This window comes from Oncorhynchus kisutch, linkage group LG3 (assembly GCF_002021735.2).
Source record: "Oncorhynchus kisutch isolate 150728-3 linkage group LG3, Okis_V2, whole genome shotgun sequence".
Taxonomy (NCBI): domain Eukaryota; kingdom Metazoa; phylum Chordata; class Actinopteri; order Salmoniformes; family Salmonidae; genus Oncorhynchus; species Oncorhynchus kisutch.
The window spans coordinates 33,575,198-33,597,521 of NC_034176.2; the positions used below are offsets into that span (position 1 = coordinate 33,575,198).

The window sequence follows — 22,324 nt, forward strand, 5'->3', positions numbered from 1 at the left end:
CATTGATATGGTTACGTCAGATATATAACATTGGTAACATTAGAATAGACACAGCTATATCACGGAATAAATATTCTATCAGTAGCCATTTAAAAATGTCCTTCCAGTACCATCTGAACATGAAACGTTCGTTGTATCGAATGTTGTTGTCTCAATGATTAGTTACACATTATTTAGGTAAAAGGTCAAGATTTGCCAGGGTTTGGCAGAAAGCGCCCTTAAATTCACACAGATTCACTGACCTTCGTGGACGTGAGGAGGAATCAATATTATGTCACTTATCAGAAGTAAGTTATATTTTGATATTTAGCATAAACCACGCACTCACCACGAAATGCATGCTTTTCTATGAACATGCTTTGCTTTCTCTGCAAAATAAAGGCAGCTATGCATACTGCGTGGCACACATTAACATCTGTAAAATAATAACCAGGTGGCTCCTGAAAATTGGTAAAGTATAGCTAGTGTTCATAGATTATCAAAACAATAAATTTTGAGCTGATTAATTTGTTCCTGTCTTTGGAGCTGTTGCTATTCAATGAACGAATGACCGCTGTCAGTCTGTCTCTACATGTAAACAAAGCTATTTAAGTGTTGTCTTGCCACATAGTTTAACAACTGTCAGCTATGCCTCTCTATCGTTAACGTTACATTTCTATCGGCTAGTTGAGTTGGAGATGAATGTAGGGTAAAGGTGACCGTGACATTTCTTAGTTACATGATAATTATAATGGCATTGCAGTGGATTATGATAGGACTCTAAAGCAGTGGAATATGATAGGACTCTAAAGCAGTGAATCTAGGCAAGGCAGCACTTTTCAAGTCATATTTGTATTGCTTTAGATATTAGATGATGTCATTAACAACTCTAAAGCTGCAGTAAAGCTGGATTAGTGACCTCACACCCAAACCCTCTTCTTTCTCTCCATCCAGGTGTGTTTATTGTGTCTGCTAAGCGGACCCCGTTTGGCACCTATGGCGGGGTTCTGAAAGACCACAGTGCAACAGACCTAGCAGAGCATGCCTCCAAGGCTGCTCTCGCCGCTGGGGGAGTGGCACCCGAGCTTGTCAACAGTGTCATCTTTGGAAACGTCATGCAGGTGTGCTTAACTCCAAAAAGCAAGCTGAGGCAAGGATAAACTCAAGGAAGGAAATGTTTGAGCTGACTATACCTCTCTCTCCCAATCTCTTCCCTTCAGAGCTCTGCAGATGCTCCATACATCGCCCGTCACGTGGGCCTGAGGTGTGGGGTGCCCATCCCAGTGCCCGCTCTCACCGTAAACCGCCTGTGTGGATCTGGCTTTCAGTCCATCATCAATGGAGCTCAGGTATAGTAGACATATAAACACTGAGACTCTACACCAGGGGTGTCAAACTCATTTTGTTACCGGTGCTGCATTAGGTCTTCAACAAGGTCCGGAGGGCTGCACTGAAAAAGGGTTTTATTTTCTTGCTGTCAAAATGTGCTAAACATAGTCCTCTAGTGCTTTGGGAGTTTTCTATGCTCCCTGAGCTGGAGAGCCAAGAAACTTTGAATGTAGTTCCATTGACTGTGCACAGTGATAATTAGTGATCTGGACAGTCAATAAACGGTATGAATATAGGTCCATTATCATTTCTACAAAGTTTTGAGTTGTTTTTGTCATTTTACAGTATATTAAGGTCACCCCATGCCCCCATGTGTTTTTTTTTTTTTTTTTTTTACTCAAACCACCATTTCATTGTTTGTAGGTGCATTGTTTCTGCCGATGGCATAGGAACATTAGCAGCCTTGTACCATTTGTCTTCTTTAAGATCCGGTCTGTGTCTGTAGGAAATCTGTCTGAAGGACTCAGAGGTGGTATTGTGTGGAGGCTCAGAGAGCATGAGCCAGGCGCCGTATGCTGTCCGCAACGTCCGCTTCGGAACGAAGTTCGGACTCGACCTCAAGGTATTGAATTAATAAATGAGGAGAGATAAAATACCAAATGGGTATAGATTTTGTCACTTTTGACCATAAGGGCCCTCTAACAGCTGCTCTGAACCAATGCCAAGGACTAAGCTAACGTGTTCTCTCTTTCCTTTGTCTCAGCTGGAGGACACTCTGTGGGCGGGACTTACTGACCTGCACATTAAGATCCCCATGGGCATCACAGCAGAGAACCTGGCAGTGAAATACGAGATCAGCAGAGACGACTGTGACAAATACGCACACCAGACACAGCAGAGGTGGAAGGCAGGTCAGAAATCAACCCTTACCCTAACTAAGCTCACATGTTTACAATCTCTGCCTTGATTAATCAGGGATTCCTGATTATCTGCCCTCAGAAATATTATGACAGTGAACCCTGCATATTACCATGACAATAAACAGTTTTTCCAGATTTCCATCTGAATGCTGACCACATCCCTGAGTTTGTCTGTGTGCTCCCTAAACCTTAGCCCATGAGGCGGGCCACTACACGGCAGAGATCGCGCCCATCGATGTGAAGGCTAAGAAGGGCAAGGTACCCATGACCCAGGACGAGCACCCTCGCCCCCAGACCACCCTGGAGCAGATGGCTAGGCTACCTCCTGTCTTCAAGAAGGAAGGAACAGTCACTGCTGCCAATGCATCAGTGAGTACTAAATAAGACCGATTCAATTCTGGACCCAAGCTCTTCCACCCAGTTCCTACCATCTTCTGCTAACAGAGTATCACATTCAATCTGTCCCCAAGCACACCGGTTTTAAATGGATCATTTTAGTTTGCTGGGTGTAAATCCTATGTGCTAGTTTTGAATATACTGATCTTCATGTTCTGTTCCTATTCCACAGGGTGTGTCAGACGGAGCTGCTGCCGTGGTGATAGCCAGTGAGGAAGCTGTGAAAGAGCACAAGCTCACCCCATTGGCAAGAATAGTGGCATATCACGTCTCCGGATGTGACCCAAGCATTATGGGAATCGGTGGGTGACTGACAACAAATGGCTTATGTACTTGATGAAAACATATGATACATCCCCATATATAGGCCTTTCTAGCATGGCCATCAAGTGATTTCTGTTGGTAAGGTTCTGTCATTCTCCCCCATCAGGCCCAGTTCCAGCCATCACTGAAGCTCTGAAAAAAGCAGGTCTCACCCTCCAAGACATGGATCTGGTGGAGGTATACTCATCTGTTTTATGTTCATAAATAGGAACTGATGCAGAAAGTGGCAGATATTTGGTTGCTCTGTTTTGGTATACTCTGGGTCATGCAGCTTACCTGATAGAATTTACTTCCTCCTTTTGTCTCCTTCTCACTTGCTCTGTCTCGCCCTCTCTTTCTCCTGCTCTGTCTTCTCCCGTCCTTCTCTCTATCCCCTCTGCTCTCTCTCAGGTGAATGAGGCGTTTGCTGCTCAGTACCTTGCGGTTTCCAAGGTGTTGGGTCTGGACCCAGAGAAGAGTAATGCCGATGGGGGGGCCATTGCCATCGGGCACCCCCTGGGAGCCTCAGGAGCACGCATCACTGCGCACCTGGTCCACAAGCTCAGGTAACCCCACCACACCAGTAGTCTTCTTACTACTCCGGATCACTTCTTATCATTCTGTATATATGTAGACAAAAATTGTCAAATAAAATCAGAACAATTCATTGTTGTCTCATGTGAAGTAACAGGCAAATGCTTTTAACTAGAAAAAATAAGACACAATTCAATGGCTGAGCTATTCATGTTATGTCACAGAGAAGTGGTCTAATGATTAATTTGTGTTTTTCTTTCTCTCAGGTGGATTGGGGGAAAGTATGCTGTGGGATCAGCCTGCATCGGTGGTGGACAGGGCATCGCCATCATCATAGAGAACACTCACTGAGGAAGAGACCAAACCATGCACACTCAGAAGTGTACTACTGTACCATCCCCACTCAAAGTGTACTTTCAATACCATCCACACTTGAAATACACCACACCCTACATACCCAATAGAGTACACGCCATATACACACTCGAATGCGACTTAAGATTTTTGTCCAATGTGGAGTTTAAACACCGGATTGCATCGACTTGAAATGTAAGAATTATCCACCCCTCAAGATTTTTGTATGTTTGATGCATACTTTGAAACATCCCAAGACTCTACCACCTACACTCGAAGAAATACACAAGATCTCGTCACTCGTCAATTACTCCAGAAAATGATTGCTGTTTACCTAAACACAGAAACAAGGGTGTTTTGTGTATTTAGTAACCCAAATGTCTGTGATAAACTCCCTCGTATACTTCATATTCCTTTTACCTTTTCTAAATGTTTATGTATGGAAACCATACTGTCTGTATCTGCTTAAAGAGGCCTTGTGAATCTGAAGGGCTAAATCTTTTTTTTTTGTTGTAAGGGACTGTCTTTGTGTTTGCCTTGATAACAGTGCTAGCTCATTGGATGTACTATTTACCTCTCGTTGTAGCATATTAACAATTGAGATGAGAAGTGTGGTTTGAGTTTGGGTGAAGTTGCTTTCTGTGGAAGGAGAGAAGCATCTCTGCCTCTTCCTTACAGCCTCTCTCTTGCCTTGCATTTTAATATGAATTATCACTCCGCAGGGATCACCATTGCCCTAGATATGTATGTGTGCTAACATGGAAACTGCAAAGTTGCATTTAAGATTTGTTAGATTTTTCAAAATAAAAAAATGATCAATACATTTGTGTAGGATTGTTGTTCATATTCTTTAAATAATATGATTTACTAGGCCTATTGCAATAATACTCCCATTTTGGGATGTCATAATGCCTGGAGAAGTATTTTTCTCAGGAACCACATCAGTATAGTAATGTAGGTGACCTGGAACGCCACCGTAATCTGGATCCTGGAAATTGACCCTTTGAGAAAAACTGATATGAGTCTCTACAGATTGGTATGGATACATACAGTATATTTTCAAAGGCAGCTCATCATTATTTTATAATGAGTGCTAAAAGCGAACATAAAATGTAGCTCTATAAATTACAAATACGACTCAGTCATTAATAATGATTTTATCATACAAATACAGCATTTATGTGTTTTAATTAAGCAATAAGGCTCAAGGAGGTGTGGTATATGGCCATATACCACGGCTAAGGGCTGTATCCAGGCACTCCAATTTGCGTCGTACATAAGATCAGCACTTAGCCGTGGTATATTGCTTAAATATTCGTGCCTTATTGCTTAAATATTTACTGATTACAAATTGTTGTATTTTATTGATTCTCTGAACTACAAGCCCCCAATATTTTTTGCGTCGTTTTTGCATCCTTACGTCGACGTGACATGCAACGTAGATATATACGTAACTTCCCCGGATGTCGGTCTTTTTTTCATAGCAAAGGTAAGATTGGTTTCTCCCCACCCAACTTCATAAATAAAATCGGTGTTCATCTGTGCAAAATGGACTAAATAACAATTTCCCATTCGCATGTGAATGTTATTTGCATCCTAAGCAGTTAATATGTATGACAATTGTTGTGTTTTGTGTGGTGACTTGTAAATAAATTGCTTTATGTTTCGGAAATGTAGGCCCACGGCTACATGCTAGCGCAACGAGTTGTAACTTGAGCAGATTTCACGTTTGACCAATGTTACGTTTATGTACCCTGGTTTAGACGTTAATGGCTTGTCAGCGGATATTACTTATCTATGTGTAATGGCATTTTTTATAGAGAATTGCCGAAATAGTCAAAAGGTTAGCCAGCTAGATTGCTAGATGTAGCTACCGGCTACGGTATAACGTCATGCGTGCGTGTTCACTCCCAGGTTTGAGGTGTTTTGGCGAACTCTGGCATATTGACAAGTCTGTCGTGCCTAACTAGTTAATTGACTGTTTAAAATGTCAGAGTTTTACCTGCACGCTGGCATTGATATGTTTCTGTTATGCTAGCAAGTCGCAGATGTGATCTATCGAAATGTTTATGGTAAACTAACTACTTAATAACAATGGCTAAAAGGCCACCTCCCAGTATGGGGCCTGCTGGTTATATTGTATTGGAATATGACAAACTAGTACTTTAGTTACCTGTTATTGAATATCTGGAGCCACAAATGTGCTTAACTTAGTTTGCTAGCTCTCCTGACCTATGACCTGCAACCTCTGAGCATCATACCATCAAAGGATCTAGCTAGCCAGCATGATCAGTTCATGATTCACCAGTAATGCATCCAGTGATTATATAAATATTGTTCCATAGTATTGTATCCATGTGTTTTAACCCATTCGGGTCCCCTGGTCTGTCCCAAGATGGCAGAGGGAGACAAGAAGAAGGTGGCCAAGAAGGCTCATTGCAGCCGGAACCCTGTCCTGGCCAGGGGCATTGGTCGCTACTCCCGCACCGCCATGTACGCCCGCAGGGCCATGTACAAGAGAAAGACCAAGACCACTGAGACCAAGGTGAGAGAAGGGAGGCACAGTCTGGGGAAAGCTGTCCCCTTGGTTCTCTACATTGGACCTGTTAGACTTCAAGTTTGTATGTGTAGTGTAGTGTACTGAAGTGTTTTGCTTGTTTCAGATTGAGAAGAAGATGAAGGTCAAGACTCCATCCACAATCACCAAGACTGTTGGTGGAGACAAGAATGGAGGCACTCGTGTTGTCAAGATGCGCAAGATGGTGAGTCATTGGCTCAAACAGTTTCCTTAATTGTAGTTGGTGTCATGTTGCGCTTGGATCGATGCAATTGCTCTTGGATCGACAAAATCGTCTTGAGTTTTGCAGCGCACAATCATTCAGCAGGTTAACTTTTCACCATTTCAATATACTGCAGTGAGGTCAAATTACGAGACATGGCTGGTGGTGTTAAATGGTTCTACACCTGTGAAGTAGTTTGATCCCCTGACTCTGTGCCCCACAGCCCCGTTACTACCCCACAGAGGATGTGCCCCATAAGCTGAAGAACCATGGTAAGAAGCCTTTCAGCCAGCACAAGAGGAACCTGCGTGCCACCATCACCCCAGGAACCGTGCTTGTACTACTCACTGGGCGCCACCGTGGAAAGGTGAGATCACACACAGACTCGTGCGTGCACAAACGCACACATCACCTCTGATATACTCATGCACCACCCCCGGAAGAGTCCTTGTCCTGCTCACTGGACACTAGTGCAGGAAGGTGAACACTCGCATGGCTACACATGACACTGCCATCACTCATTAAATATACATAGCTTGAGCATGCGAAAGCAAACTCAGTAGCGTTATTTAGCGACCTATTATATTGCTGAGATGGCGTGCTGTGCACACTATTCTAAACACCCTTGTTGCACTGCTACCCTCCTTAGAACTGTCCTTTGCTCTGTATGCGATAAGCTGCACAATACTCCCACACTACCAACTCAGTTTCCTTTTTTCCCACAATGAAAAACACACGTTCAAGCCTCACACAGGCATATTACGGTAGTGCCCACACATAGGACTGCGCCCACACACTGAATGCACGTAGCAGGGCCTGCTGCTATGGTTTCAGCTTTAAGTGCTGCTCAATTGGCAGAGGACACTCACAGCGTTGTATTGGAAGAACATAAATGTGTGAAGTGGAGAATTTCGAGTTGATAAACAATATCTGAACAGATTTGTTTGATTTATGTATGAGTTTCCCAATACATTTTTAAAAGTCAGTGGTCTAGTACAATTGTGTTATACTAGTGTTGTGGATATTTTTCTTACTGTAACAAGTAGATTGATCAGCTCTACATTCTAGTAGAAGGCCAGCTTGTTTGGTTTAGGCTATAGGCTATGTTTTTTGAAGTCTTCATTGTTTTTCAGAACCAGGACTGGTTATCACTTCAGTAGCATGTACATGTGGTAGATGTTGCCCTGTGCAATGCAGTAACTGACTCTTCTCTCCCCTCAGCGTGTTGTGTTCCTGAAGCAGCTCTCCAGTGGTCTCCTGCTTGTAACTGGTAAGAACAACCAGTGCTTTGAAACATTCCTATTAATCAGTGAATTGGCCAAACAAGTGTTGCATAGAGTAGATCTGGTCGGAATGTCCAGTGAGATTTTATAGCTCACATTCACGTCTGTGCAGCTGCAGTACCCCGTTAGGTAGCCTTATCTTGGTGTGATGTTGTTCTTGCGTTTTCAGTTGTAACTCAATCACCCTCTTGCTTTCTCCATCCTCTAGGTCCCCTGGCCCTGAACCGTGTTCCCCTGCGCCGGGCACACCAGAAGTTTGTCATTGCCACAGCAACCAAGGTTGACATCTCTGGCATGAAGATCCCCAAGACTCTGTCAGATGCCTACTTCAAGAAGAAGAGGCTGAGGAGACCCCGCCACCAGGAAGGAGAGATCTTTGACACAGAGAAAGAGGTCAACCCCACACTACTAGATATACACAAGCTATACACACTTCCAAACCCTCCTGGGATTTAGACTAGTGGGAGTGAGGAGTAATGGTTACTATTGAGTGCTGTTATTGGACAAGTAACATAAAAACCATGGTGCATTAATCCTACATTCCTTAGAATGTTATTTGGAGAATGCAGTCATTAATCACATTTCCATCCACTAGTTAAGTCATACCGTATATTTTAAAAAGGAATCATACAAAATCAGGACTGCTGTGATAGGAAACAGGAAGTGTTGGCACAATTTTATAAATGCCAACGTTTGTAAGAAATGGTGGGATCATTTTGATGGTAAAATGATTGAAGCAATGGCACAAATATTTATATAATAACATGTAGAAGAAAACTGAGTCACGCGTTGTCATGATGTGTCGTCCTCCCACTATGACTGTTAGGCTCCAGATAAATGTTGAGGGTCCTATTCTGGTGACAAGATTGATGCTTGACAGCCGTCTGACACAAGTATCCTCGCTCTTATCCATAATAATCTTGTGTTGTAGACTAACCTACCTGTATCTGTCTGCGTGCTGTTGGCTAGAGCGCACTTGCCAAGACCAGAGTAGGCACATTTGCTATTTAACGCAAGCAATTGTTTGGTAGAGTTGAAAATGCTCTGGAAACACATTGAACATTACATTTCTTTCGGTACAGGAAAACTGAAGTGAAACAGTAAATGTTGTGTACACTGTCACCACGCACTGATTTTTATCCGCTGCAATTCAGTTTGGTGGAAAGACTGCTGGTGGGGAAATGTGCATAATTTATGCATATTTTTTTCTATTCACGTTAATCTGTCCCAATTGGTTGGAAATCTTTCGATTGGGAGTAGGTCTTTTGCTTAATATATGGTGGTTGTGGCTAGAAAAAATGCTTTTAGCTTGTGACATCCCAGTTATCTTAAACTCTTACCTCTACCCCCGCTACAGAAGTACCAGTTGACAGTGCAGAGGAAGGAGGACCAGAAGGCTGTGGACTCTCAGCTTCTACCCCTCATTAAGAAGGTTCCCCAGCTGAAGGGCTACCTGCGATCCTCTTTCTGCCTCTCCAATGGGGTCTACCCTCACAAACTGGTTTTCTAAATGTGTTGTAATAAAGAGTACCACCACAGTCCTCTCTTACCTTGTGATTGTGTGTAAATGGGCTGATTTGAGTTTCAAATCCACAAAGCATTTTGGGACATCTGTAGTTCAGTAGCTCCCCTGTAACTCAAACTCTTAATGGGGTTCAATTGCAGGCTGGGCTGTCAAAGGCATTCAAGGACACATCAGGTGTTTGGTTGCTGCTATTGTATCGACAAATCAGTTTCCTATTGCCTCACATCCAACCCCTACACTTACAGAATGAGTCTGTCTTCACTGACATTTAAGCTTTAAGCCATTTGGCTTGTATTTATGATGGAACAGTTTGGTAGGTTGTGCTAGACTAGTGATACAATGTTAGGAACAGTTGCATGAAAATTCTCAGCATACAGCTTTGACAGTAAGTTGCCATATTGTTGTAGAAAGGGTGGCTGTTTTTAGCATGAGCCAGACCATAGAATTATGATCCCTGGACCAGGTTTTTCTTCAAATAAAGGTCACTTTACTCTGGAAAACAGATGTACACCAGTCACTTGGCTGCATTGCCTACCCACAAGCAGTGGTCTAAGTACTTCACAATTTTGCCTACATTTACTCCACGTAATTTTGTCAGGGGAAATGTGTTCCATTGAAATTCACACTTAATATCCCTGGTCATCCCAACTGCTTCTGATCTGGTGCAGTCTGGTTTGCTTAATATAAGGAACTTAAGTATCAAGTAAAAACCATTAAGTATATTTTAAACCAAGGACATTTGGACTTTCTCTTACTGTTTGACTAGAGTAATTTTCTATTAAGGCAGCTCTACTTTTCACCACTTCCCACAAGTCCTGTTTGCTGTTCTAGCTATAATTTACTCATGCCATCTAAAGTTGTGGCAATGTATTAATTATTTAGACGATTATCACCTTTTCATTGTGACCAATATTTACCCGGGCTAATGTAATTAAGTGGAATGAGAATATATTTAAAGCCTTAACCCACACAGTTTCTGATTATCAGGAGAAACCTGTTCCCCCTCCTTACAATCAGTGCTGTCATTCAATACATTTGGGTGATGGACCAAGATGCTTCATAGTAAGTGAACACAAGTAGCTAAAATAAACTACAACTGGTAAACCCAGAAAGCCAAACGATATCGCTTTAATTTAAAATCAAATTAGTGACAATCTACTGCAATAGAAAACATAAATACAAGTGTTTCATTTCTCTCACATGGCCAGGTATTTTCTTTAAACAAAGAGGAACAAAATGGTAGAAAGCAGCACAGAAAGGCAGTTCCCGTTGACCAGGAATGAAAGAGCCTTTCTGTCGAGTCAGTCAATATTTAATGGTCAGTTGATGTTAAAGGGGCTGGGGCGGCTGGCTCCTCAGCCAGACTTGAAGAGCAGGATGGCCACCTGGCCCAAGTAGAAGTAGATGAAATGCTTGGTCTCATGGGTCACGTAGCTGCCAAAGTTCCTCCCTACAATGCAATGCCAGGTGGGGTTGTACTTCTTGTCAAACTCCTGGAAGGGGCGGAGACAGGAATGCATGATTAACATGGATCAACAAGACAGTGTTAATTTTTTACAATCCAGTGACCCTGCACCACTGTAGTAAATGTCATAGAATTTTACTTAGATTTATAGTTAACCAGTAAATCAGGTAGCTAACATTATTTAGAATGAAGGTCGGACTACTTGAAATTAATGTTATACCAAAGCCTGGGGATAACATCCCTTTCCCCATGTATGCAATTCAACCAATTGTTTGAGCATCAAACAATATTTTAGACAATCGTAAAATATGGATAGCCACAGAATTAATCGATCCCCCCAGAGAGTAACTTTTGGCAAGAGTCACACTGCTCTAATAGGCAGGGAGTCATTCAGCCACAGACCATGATAGTTATTGAATAGGTAAGTCTTGGGTGGGTACCTTCTTGATGTATGCGGCAATGTCTTTCTCGATGTTGTACTTCTCCAGAGCCTGCGTGGCGCACTCCACTGCATCCTGCTGCATCTCCTCTGACATGTCGGCATTTTTTATGACTGCTTTTCTGTCAGACATGGTTGCCCTTTGAAACCAAAACATCACGGTATTAACCAACAAGGACAGACTGATAGGCTTCAACCTGGGCTCACCTAGCATTTTAAACGCTATTCACTAAACACTTCTAGAAAGAACTTGGCGTATTAAGACTCATCATCCACTAGCTAACATCTTCAGATCAGAGATTAACACGCCAAGCAGTAGCCAGAATAGATTCCGAACCCTACGCTTCCTTACTGGGGCCAGCAAGACACCGCAGAGCAGGTGCAGGATATGGCTTGGAAAACATACCTCAACCCAGGGGTGAGAAATGAGGTGTACTCCGAATTGTCCCATCATCCCAACTGTTACACAGAAGATAAAAACGACTGCTAGAGTAGCATTCATTCAGTCTTCTCGGTGTAACAGTGAATTGGACAAATCGGAGTACAACGCATTTCGCATCCCTGGATTGAGGTACGTTTTCCGAGCCATGTTTTGAGCCAGCTCTGTCTTAATCTAAACATGCAGCCTGTCCAAACCTAGCACAGCTGTAAGCAAGCGTAGGGTCGGAATCCATTCTGGCTAACCAACCGTGGCTTACTGCTGTGCAAATACCAGTTAAATAATGACTGGCACATGGCATGGCAACCGCGCTCTGTGTAGTTTCTATGGATACACTTCTAATATGAGGAGGAAGGGGAGCTCCGGACCCTTAGTGTCAGAAATTAATTTAGCCATTCATTGTAGTAAATGCGATCTGTATAGTTTATATATTTTCGAGATCTCACTTCTGAATTATTCATTAATAAAATGTCAGATTTAATCAACAAATACAATAGTAAATTGAAATGAGGTTACAAGTACAAGACTACACATCTGGCTGTGTCGGCAAAGCAATGATATCTTTCGCTACTGTTGTCTTACGACATTTGTCTCAAAACAGTCATGACTATTCAACAAAACACATAATTGTAAAGTTTCTTTCCAGGTAATTTCTTAATTACATGATCGTATAACTACCAAATGAGTTTTGAAGTTGAGGGTGCAGTATTTATGACGTTTGACAATGAGAATGAAAACTAGCCTAGTCCAGCAAGCCAGCTAGTTTAGCCAGGGAAAACGAGCACAGGCGTAGTGCACATGTGATCAGTAGGCTAATCAGGAGCTGGTGGCAAAAAGTTTGATTAAACAATTCAGAGTCTAAAACGAATAAATCAGATGACACACACTATAAAAATAGTTTGTCCTCGGTTGCAACACTCACTACCGAGTTCAAACTTGCCTCTGGAAGCAACATCAGCAAAATAACAGTTCCTCGGGGGCTTCATGAAATGGGTTTCCATGGCCGAGCAGCCACACACAAGCCTAAGATCACCACGCGCAATGCCAAGCGTCGGCTGGGGTTGGTGGAAACGCCTTCTCTGGAGTGATTAATCACGCTTCACTATCTGGGTTTGGCACATGCAAGGAGAACCCTACCTGCCCCGATGCATAGTGCCTACTATAAAGTTTGGTGGAGGAGCAGTAATGTTCTAGGGCTTGTTCATGGTTCGGGCTAGGCCCCTTAATTCCAGTGAAGAGAAATCTTATTGCTACAGCATACAATTACATTTTAAACGATTCTGTGTATCCAATTTTGTGGCAACAGTTTGAGGAAGGCCCTTTCCTGTTTCAGCATGTCAATGTCCCTGATCACAAAGCGTGGTCCAACCCCATCAAACACCTTTGGGATGAATTAGAACGCCGACTGCGAGCCTGGTCTAAATCGCCCAACATCAGTGCCAGACCTTTCTAACGCTCGTGCCTGAATGGAAGCAAGTCCCCGCAGCAATGTTCCAACATCTAGTGGAAAGCCTTCCCAGAGGAGTGGAGGCTGTTAAAGCAGCAAAAGGGGACCAACTCCATTTTAATGCCCATGACTTTGGAATAAGATGATAGACAAGCAGGTGTCCACATACTTTTGGTCTGTTGTGTATTTAATTAAGGAGAGCAAATCTATATACAATCTCAAAATCAGCTGTTACTCTCAATCATAAAACGATGTTTGAGTGTACCCTGAATACAGAAAATTAATGGTGAAATCGCATCCGGACACGGTAGACTCCACCTCACCACTACTTATGTGTAGCTAGAATTCTCATCTTCTCCAATCTATTCAAGTTGTCAAGCAACATTTTTGTTATTTTGAACAAAACAAAAACCATAACTCACCATTTCCCCAAATTAGTCAAGTTAAAATTAGCATAATAACTTAACATTGCTGTTTGCAGCTTGCAAAGTGTTTCATTTAAATTCGTAAGATAGGTGCTATCATAAAATTAGGAATTACAATACTAGAAATGGGCTTTAACTTATGACTTATGTCTTATGATGGGCTAAAAGTCAGCCATTTTGGTCAGGGAGTTGCTAACTGGTTGCACATGGCAGGTGTATATATGTACATGCAGTTAGCAAGTTGGGACATTTTCGAGTTTCCGAGATCCAACTAGCATGTTTAAAGCAGCATTGGACAAGTTGTAAAATAATGCAACAAGTACTGATGTTGTATCATAATAAACACACCTTTCTAAGAAAAGAAATGTATCCATTTATGGTCTGTTTATATAGATACACACAAGTGTAGATATAAAACCTGCATGATTTTTCTATTAACTTACAATATTTTAGGTTGACACATTTTATTACACAATTTATATCGCATTCTTTACTTTTATTTTCATGCATAAGTAAAAGCAGGAGGATTATGCCTCTGCCAGTCATTCCAATTAGACTGGTTTTGATTTCTCCCTGACCAATATGGCTGACATTTTTCACCACATTCTGGAACTTTTTGGGTTCATATTGCCCCTCTAGTAATTTAATAGGATCTCCATGGGTGCCACATTGCAAACAAGTAATTAATGATATTATGATAGATGTCGTAATGTAACTTGATATCTGGCTAACAATCTAACATGAACTAGCTAGCTACCGTTAGTAGACTAACGTTAGCTTGTAGAAGATTATTAATGACGTCTGTTGTGTGCCACTCAGACGCAAATAGCTAACGTTAGCGGGTTCAATTGTACTTATCAACTCAGATCGCAAATTATTCTTAGACCACCTACACTAATTTAAAAAAATGGAGAGCTCATAATAGCCTAACAATTTTTTTTACCTTATTTTCCAACGCCGGTTGTCTCTTCTATATGGACGCTTGATTTCACAGCTACAACTCCCGCTAAGTGGTGGACAAAAAGTAATGTGGGTGTGTAACTGACAGAAGACACGATCGCACATATCTCCTATTGGCTAACCGTTATGCACACGGTGTAGTTATTGGTCAATCTCTCGCAGCTTTTGCTGGCATTTCTTGCTGCATTTTATTTCAGCCCATCATGCTTTGCGGTTCAAACGTCGTTGGTTTCCGTGGCAACCGCTGTGTAATTGTAAACAACATTAGCAAAGACAGTACTATTAGGCTTCTGCTAATGCTTAGCAGTACACAGTCAAAGTTAAATAGAATACTTCTTTTTTTAATTACTCATAAAAACACAAAATAATAAATAGATAGTTTGCCGTTAGCTAGCAGTATCAATTCATTCATTTTTTTTGGGGGGGGGGGGGGGGGGGGATTCCATAAGGGTAGTTACAAGCCATCTCGACATGTTTATGTGCACCATTTATTCCCTAGAAATCATGCGGATAGAGCTCATTTACAGTGTTACATTTCCACCCATAAAAATTAATACAAAAAATCTAGAGAAAATGGACTCCAACTGCTCATGGGTACGTCTGGTTCTAAAAAGACAGAACAATATGTAACATAATATCCATTAATCACTCCAAGTGTCTTCATCTTGGAAGTAACTTAATCTCAAAAGCATGATACATGTCTCCCAGACATAATACATATAAAACTTGACAGTGAGTGAAGGAAACAACCATGTACAAAGATGCTGCAGGAGTGACTAGTCAGGCATACTAAAAGATCTGGTAGTGTCCTAACACTAGCCCTATGATTTAGGCTGGTAGCCAGTCTGTTTCTGCAGTCAAGGTAACATTGTTGCCTAGCTAGCCAAACAAGATAGTGACAAAGCAGTAACAGACTGCATTGCTGTTCGATACACAAACTATTTTAGCACAATAAAAATATATTTGGATGATTCTGCTGAGTGACAGCAATATAAACAAATAATTCTGTCTTGGCATTGTCAGAGGGTAGAAATCTCTGGTGATGTCGTCAAAAAAAAAAAAACATATCACAAGAGTTAGAGTGTTTGCAAGTATATTTTAACTATACATGTTCTGTCAATCTGTAGGAGAAACCTCAGAACAACTTTAAAAAAGACCACCAAGGTTGTGCTATTTTTCCCTCCTGGGAAAACACACCAAAATCAAAAGAAACCCTAAGACACATAGATAAACACAAACATACACAATTGTCAGCCTTGTTGGCAGTTAAATCATGTGGGGATAAAAAGTGTCTTTCATCCCTTTCACTCGCTGCGTTCTTTAGGCTCTCTGTACTTCCATTGGATGTAGTCAAAGATATCCTTCTCACTGTCCACCATCAGAGGTTCCCCGGCCATACCTACAACCACAGAAACACAGACATGAACTAACCTTGCAGTTTCAACTGACTTTACACAGTTGCAGTGAGATGGATACATTGCTGAATTTCAGGAAATAAGATACAGGTGCCTAATAAATATATATTTTTTAATCAACCCCCAGACACTTTGATCTGAAGGATGTATTACATGCCTTCCGAAAGTATTCACTGGCCTACACACAATACCTCAATGTCAAAGTGGAATTATGTTTTTAGGAAATTTTACAAATGAAATAAAAATGAAAATCTGAAATGTCTTGGGTCAATAAGTATTCAACCCCTTTGTTATGGCAAGCCTAAATAAGTTCAGGAGTAAAAATGTGCTTAACAAGTCACTATTACACACCACATGCAATAGTGTTTAACATGATTTTTTGAATGACTACCTCATCTCTGTACCCCACACATACAAATATCTGGAAGGTCACTCAGTCGAGCAGTACATTTCAAACACTGATTCAACCACAAAGACCAGGAGGTTTACAATGCCTGGCAAAGAAGGGCACCTATTGGTAGATGGGTAAAAAAACCCACAAAAAAACAGACATTGAATATATCCCTTTGAGCATGGTGAAGTTATAAATGACACCTTGGATAGTGTATCAATACACCCAGTCACTACAAAGATACTGGCGCCCTTCCTTAGTAAGTTGCCGGAGAGGAAGGAAACTGCTCAGGGATTTCACCATGAGGCAAATGATAATTTTAAAACAGTTAAGAGTTAAATGGCTGTGATAGGAAAAAACTGAGGATGGTTCAACAACATAGTAGTCACTTCACAACACTAACCTAAATGACAGAGTAAAAAGAAGGGGGCCTGTACATAATACAAATATTCCAAAACATGCATCCGGTTTGCAGAAAGTCTACAATAACACTAAAAAAACGGCAAAAAATGTGTCTAAGAAATTAACGCTTTGTACTCGGAACATAGTTATGTTTGGATCAAATCCAACATCACGGCGTACACCACTTCATATTTTCATCATTTCCAACAGACACTGGGAGACAAATTCACCTTTCAGCAGGGAATAACCTAAAACACAAGGCAAAATACTGTATATACTGGAGTTGCTTACCAAGATGACATTGAATGTTCCTGAGTGGCCTAGTTAAAGTTGCCCAATTTTTTTTTTTTTATTGTCTTGAAAATATTTGGCAAGACTTGAAAATGGCTATCTAGCAATGATCAACAACCAACTTGACAGAGCTTTAAGATAAAAAAATAATGTGCAAACATTGTTCAATCCAGGTGTGTAAAGCTCATGAAGACTTACCCAGAAAGACTCAGAGCTGTAATCGCTGCCAAAGATGGTTCTAACATGTATTGAATCAGGGATGTGAATATTTATGGAAATTAGATATTTATGCATTTCACTCTGTATTCACCGAGGTCCATAGGGCCGTACAATTGTTTTTAAAGATTCCCTTGCCATCAAAATGTGTATATATTTCCCCCCCAAAATGATTTTGATTATATCTAGATTACATTTTTTTAAACTAAAACGTGAGTCACATTTAATTGGCTCGTGGGCCCGTATGTTTGACACCCTGGTCTAGGAATAGGGGCAAGGGGTTGATTGTAGACGGCTGATATTTCACCATGACTCACCAGTGACCCCCACTGGACGGATGGTATACTCGTTGAGGGTGAAGCCTTTCTCCAGAGCATGAGTTCTCATGTTCTTATTGAAGATGTCACTGCCAGTGAAATACAGCACACCACAGTAATACTGGTCCTTAGGAATTAACCTGCAGTGAGATAAGGGAAATTGTATTTCTGTTATAGCAAGGTGAAGGAAAAGATAATCAAATGTCATTGAAAGTGCTCTATCTGACCATCCTCCAGGTAACAGAGTCATAAGAACCATGTGATTAGGTGTGTATGTGGAGGGTAACTAGCTACCCACCTGATATCAATGCGTCTGTGAAGATATTCCTCCTCGTCTTCATCCTTCTGCTGCAGCTGGCAGACTCCCTAGAAACATATTAATGACCATTTGGTAGAGGGGTAGGACACTTTTATAGCTAAATAAAGACTGAATAGATACACTTTCTGACTGATGAAACTAATTCTGCTGACAGACCTCCTAGAGAGAGAGCAACAACCACATAAATAACCAGTGAGCCATCTGCTTGAATGGTTGCTTCCGATTTAGTAAAGTACAGACCCTCTCTGCACAAAATACATCACCAATGACAACATAAAACATCTTAGTTACTAGACAGATTAAGCAACAATCCTTGCAGCTTGCTAGCCACAAAATGTCCTCACCATGTATTTGGTGTCTCCTTTGGACAGTGTGTCTGTAATGAACCCAATGGATTCAAAATGCTCCACCACGGCATGGAGAAGTTTGGGCTGGAAGAGGAAGAGCAAAGAATTATGTTATGAGTATATGCAAGTCATAAGAGTTATCTTCTGTTGAATGCAATGATGTTGGAACATTGCTGTGGGAACTTGCTGCCATTCAGCAACAAGAGCATTATTGAGGTCGGGCGATTAGCCCTGGCACGCAGTCGGCATTCCAATTCATCCCAAAGGTGTTAGATGGGGTTAAGGTCAGGGCTCTGTGCCGGCCAGTCACGTTCTTCCACACCGATCTTGACAAACCATTTCTGTATGGACCTCACTTTGTGCACGGGGGCATTGTCATGCCGAAACAGAAAAGGCCCTTCCCAAACTGTTGCCACAAAGTTGGAAGCACAGAATCGTCTAGAATGTAATTGTATGCTGTAATGTTAAGATTTCCCTTCACTGGAACTAAGGGGCCTAGAACTCCGTCTAAACACCATGGTTCTACCCTACAGAGTGCTGTTGAAGCTACTGCAAAACAGTGCGTTTAATCAATTATTTGGTGACCTGAATATATTTTGTATAGTTTTATCTAAAAAGCATACATTTTTAAATGTTTCACTGTTTTTATGAAATTCACTGAGGAGGATGGTCCTCCCCTGCGTAATATATATTAATTCAATACAGTGCCAAAGTAGCAGTTGGCATTGTGTAGTTTGGTGGTTACCTGTTTCTCATCCACAGAGGTGTAGTTTGGGTGGGTCAGTAAGATATCAATATCCCCACTGGATTCAGCACCTGCAGGAGGGAATGCAGGAACAGTTAAATAATGAAGAAATTACCTAAAAAAAATAATGACATGCATACAAATCTGTCTTGCCAGTGCAATCACTTCCTTGATACAACATGACAATTGCAAATATAAACACTACACACAGTTAGTAATAGTAAAAACCACAGAGTACATGGTGGACTCACCTCTCCTGTAGCTTCCACAGATTGTCCCAATGTACTCAGTATCCACCAACTCCAGCTCCTGCAGAATGAGAGTCTGGACAAACACACGAGAAGCATAAGACAGAGGTAAGAGTAAATACATGCCATTCTAACCACTTTTTTTAAAATCCATCCGAATTCTCTCTCTCGCAATAGTCATTTCACTCACCTCCATCTTCGTCATCTCAGTTCGTGGAATCCTCTTCTCAAACTCCTCAAAGTACCTACAGCGGGCACAGGGCAGCGCCACCAAGCATGCAAAGGAAACTTACATTGGAATGTATGAGTCACCAACCAATGATGTACATACAACATCAGCAAAACACTTACATTGGTGCATGCAGACAGACACTGACATAGGAAATTCATACTTACTTGAGTCCAATCTGCTGATGATGATTGAGCTTGTGTTCGATTTTCTTCAGATCTAAAAGCACAACAGTGTTAATGTAGTCTAATAACAATTGAAGTTACTTTTGAAATTGTCAGAATCGAACCCGGATCTGTAGTGACGCCTCTAGCACTGCGATGCACTCGGGAAGCTCAAGAGTAGTAGATTTGTGCCAGCACAGAGGGATAGGGCAACAAGTGATTTATGCTTCAGTAAGGTTAGCTTTGTAGAAGCTAGAAGCTAATCAAGAAGCATTCCTACATATGCTCAACCCTTCACCGTATGCACTGCAGGCTACTCTGGTATCTTCTTCTAAATGTAAAAATAAAAAATAAAAAAAAGCTTTAAAAGCTGAGCAAACCTTCCAGAGTCTTCACTCCCTCATCAAAGAACTTTCTGGCCGCAGCAGGACTAGCAGAGGAGAAAGAAAGAGTTAACTGCTCAGATGTCTTAAATAAGGGCTGGAACAAAATCATGCAGAATGGTAGCTCTCCACAAGAAGGGTTTGCCACCCAGGGGCTAGGGTCAGGGGTTGGGTTTAACAAACCATGCAGAAGACATACCCAATACCAGTGACTCTGGTAAGGAAATTGATGGAGGAGCTGGTGTCATCATTACGAATCTGGGAAGATAAACACAATCCATTAGCCTGCATCAAACTGAGTGAAATTAATAATATAATCATCATCTTTAAAAAGGTCATTTGTGCATTTTGTATTGTGGTCACAGGGGACAAAGAAGTGACAGGCTGCAGAGTTTAAGTTTCACATGTCATCCCTCAAACACTTACCTTTTCTAACTTTTTAAGTGTTCCTGTTTGTAAAAACTCATCTATCTTCTTAGCGATCTCTTTTCCAACGCCATCCTATTTAAAATAGATGAACACAATAGAAAGTATAATGATAATATTGTTATAGTAAGTCACTGGTGAGCATTGGCTGTCATCAGATGAGCTTTCAAGTCAATCAACTACAGTCAACCACCGCTATAACAGCACTGTACTGTCTGTGACATCTTTCTCTCTCATCACTTATGTCCTCACCAGTTTCTTGGCCTCTTCCCCATTTTTGATCTTCTGGGGGTACTTGGAGATCACTGAAGCTGCTTTCCTGAAGAACAGTGGGCCAACACATACAGTTATTTACAGTAAATGAGGGAGTAAACGGGGCGTAAATAAAAAAATATGTTCGTATGACCAAGGACTGAATGAGCCACTTAAACAGATGTCTGTTGTAAAGGGACACTCACATCCCTCACTACACTACTCCCATCTCATACCTGTAGGCATTGTACTTGTGTATAGCTCTGTTGACATTCCTCTCATAGTTGGCCAATTCTGGGAGAAAGAAACAGATACAAAAGCACACTCACTCACAGGCTTCGCATATGGAAGAAACAAACTCATTGGAGAGATTAACAGGCTATTAACCATGAGCATCACAAATGCTCACATTCTACCTCACCAATGACAGGCTGTGCAAAGTAGATTTTTTAAATGTGTGACGAGTTTGACACAGCCTCCATCATCATCATCATCATCACACACACACACACACACACACACACACACACACACACACACACTTACAAGGACGACGGGGTTAGATTTTAAAGATTGAACTAATAGCTAAATCTAGCTACCATACAACTAGCAAGTTTGCATTCGTGTTTCATTGCTAGCTAGTAAAAAGATATCAATATTAAGTTGCGATCTTTGGTTGCAAATGAAGATAGCTAGCTAGCTAAACTATCTATTATGTGCTAGCCAGCTGTCGTTAGCTAGCTAGCCTTCAAGTCTCTTGGCTTACCGGTAAGAAAGTCTGTTATTCCCTCGTTTGGGGATTCCTGTGGCGCTTTCCTTTTACTCATCTCTGTATTCAAGCTTTTCCAAAATTATATTGTATTCTTATTTTACGTGCTTGCAAGTAGTGTAGCTAACACTGCCTTTCTTCTGCTGCTTCTTCTTCTTCTGATGGTTTTACCGCGGACTACAACCCCCAAATGAGTATTGCTGCCACCAAGTGGACGGTTGAAAAACCAAAACAAGGTCAAAAGAAAATCCATACCCACCCAAATAAAATAGTACATCGACAAAAACAAAACAAAACTCCCACTTCTTCCTTCTTTCAAATCTCGATATCACCCTTCTCAGGCTCTAGGGCTGCTCTGCCGAGAAATATTGCCGAATCCACAATATCTATCTTCCTGGACCTTCTCTCCACCGTGGCAGTGCTATTAAATGCGCTGACTCTGTAGTTTATATACCCCAACTGCACTTAAGTAGGAAGAGACTCCATATAAAAAACAAAAGAACATATAGACTTACATTTTTCACTATTCACCATACGATTCATCCGACGTGCATCAATCCCACCAGGAATATTTCTTATCTCTTCAAAATCGACTTCCCACGAGATGTCAGATATAACCCCCTTGAGGGGTGCCCTGTTCGAAAGAAACACACGACACTTCAAACTTATCAAATTGGGTGAGACGCAACAAACGTTCCTTCTGATCCGCAGAAGCACAAAAAAATCAAACCCAGCACTCTCTCCACTAGTTTGGATATCTCAAATGATTTCTTTAAGATTGGTCATCTGCTCAGCTGCTCCTCATTAACAAACCATACTCCTACTGGATATG

General features: G+C 41.4%; 4 protein-coding genes across 4 annotated transcripts; 2 read left to right on the plus strand and 2 right to left on the minus strand.

Annotated features, from left to right (window-relative positions):
* The first annotated feature begins 23 nt into the window (after window positions 1-23).
* Window positions 24-4,638, plus strand: LOC109881322 (3-ketoacyl-CoA thiolase, mitochondrial). Its single transcript, XM_020473487.2, has 10 exons — window positions 24-287; window positions 934-1,100; window positions 1,200-1,328; window positions 1,814-1,930; window positions 2,072-2,219; window positions 2,422-2,597; window positions 2,797-2,926; window positions 3,055-3,125; window positions 3,339-3,493; window positions 3,728-4,638. The coding sequence occupies exons 1-10, from the start codon at window positions 272-274 to the stop codon at window positions 3,810-3,812; spliced, it is 1,194 nt and encodes a 397-aa protein (XP_020329076.1). The 5' UTR covers window positions 24-271; the 3' UTR covers window positions 3,813-4,638.
* A 659-nt stretch (window positions 4,639-5,297) lies between these two features.
* On the plus strand, window positions 5,298-9,419 carry LOC109881362 (60S ribosomal protein L6-like). Its single transcript, XM_020473515.2, has 6 exons — window positions 5,298-6,360; window positions 6,479-6,577; window positions 6,819-6,962; window positions 7,817-7,865; window positions 8,087-8,271; window positions 9,236-9,419. Exons 1-6 carry the CDS (start codon window positions 6,211-6,213, stop codon window positions 9,386-9,388), a joined length of 780 nt encoding a protein of 259 aa, XP_020329104.1. The 5' UTR covers window positions 5,298-6,210; the 3' UTR covers window positions 9,389-9,419.
* Window positions 9,420-10,503: 1,084 nt separating this feature from the next.
* On the minus strand, window positions 10,504-14,696 carry LOC109881372 (dynein light chain 1, cytoplasmic). Its single transcript, XM_020473525.2, has 3 exons — window positions 14,562-14,696; window positions 11,309-11,447; window positions 10,504-10,896 (listed from the first exon to the last, which is right to left on the minus strand). Exons 1-3 carry the CDS (start codon window positions 14,681-14,683, stop codon window positions 10,759-10,761), a joined length of 399 nt encoding a protein of 132 aa, XP_020329114.2. The 5' UTR covers window positions 14,684-14,696; the 3' UTR covers window positions 10,504-10,758.
* A 309-nt stretch (window positions 14,697-15,005) lies between these two features.
* Window positions 15,006-21,692, minus strand: polb (polymerase (DNA directed), beta). The gene is made up of 14 exons (XM_020473509.2): window positions 21,490-21,692; window positions 20,960-21,017; window positions 20,724-20,790; window positions 20,472-20,546; window positions 20,245-20,303; window positions 20,043-20,092; window positions 19,666-19,717; window positions 19,460-19,514; window positions 19,273-19,345; window positions 19,022-19,092; window positions 18,274-18,360; window positions 17,909-17,976; window positions 17,611-17,750; window positions 15,006-15,977 (listed from the first exon to the last, which is right to left on the minus strand). The coding sequence occupies exons 1-14, from the start codon at window positions 21,548-21,550 to the stop codon at window positions 15,883-15,885; spliced, it is 1,011 nt and encodes a 336-aa protein (XP_020329098.1). The 5' UTR covers window positions 21,551-21,692; the 3' UTR covers window positions 15,006-15,882.
* Between the last annotated feature and the right edge of the window lie 632 nt (window positions 21,693-22,324).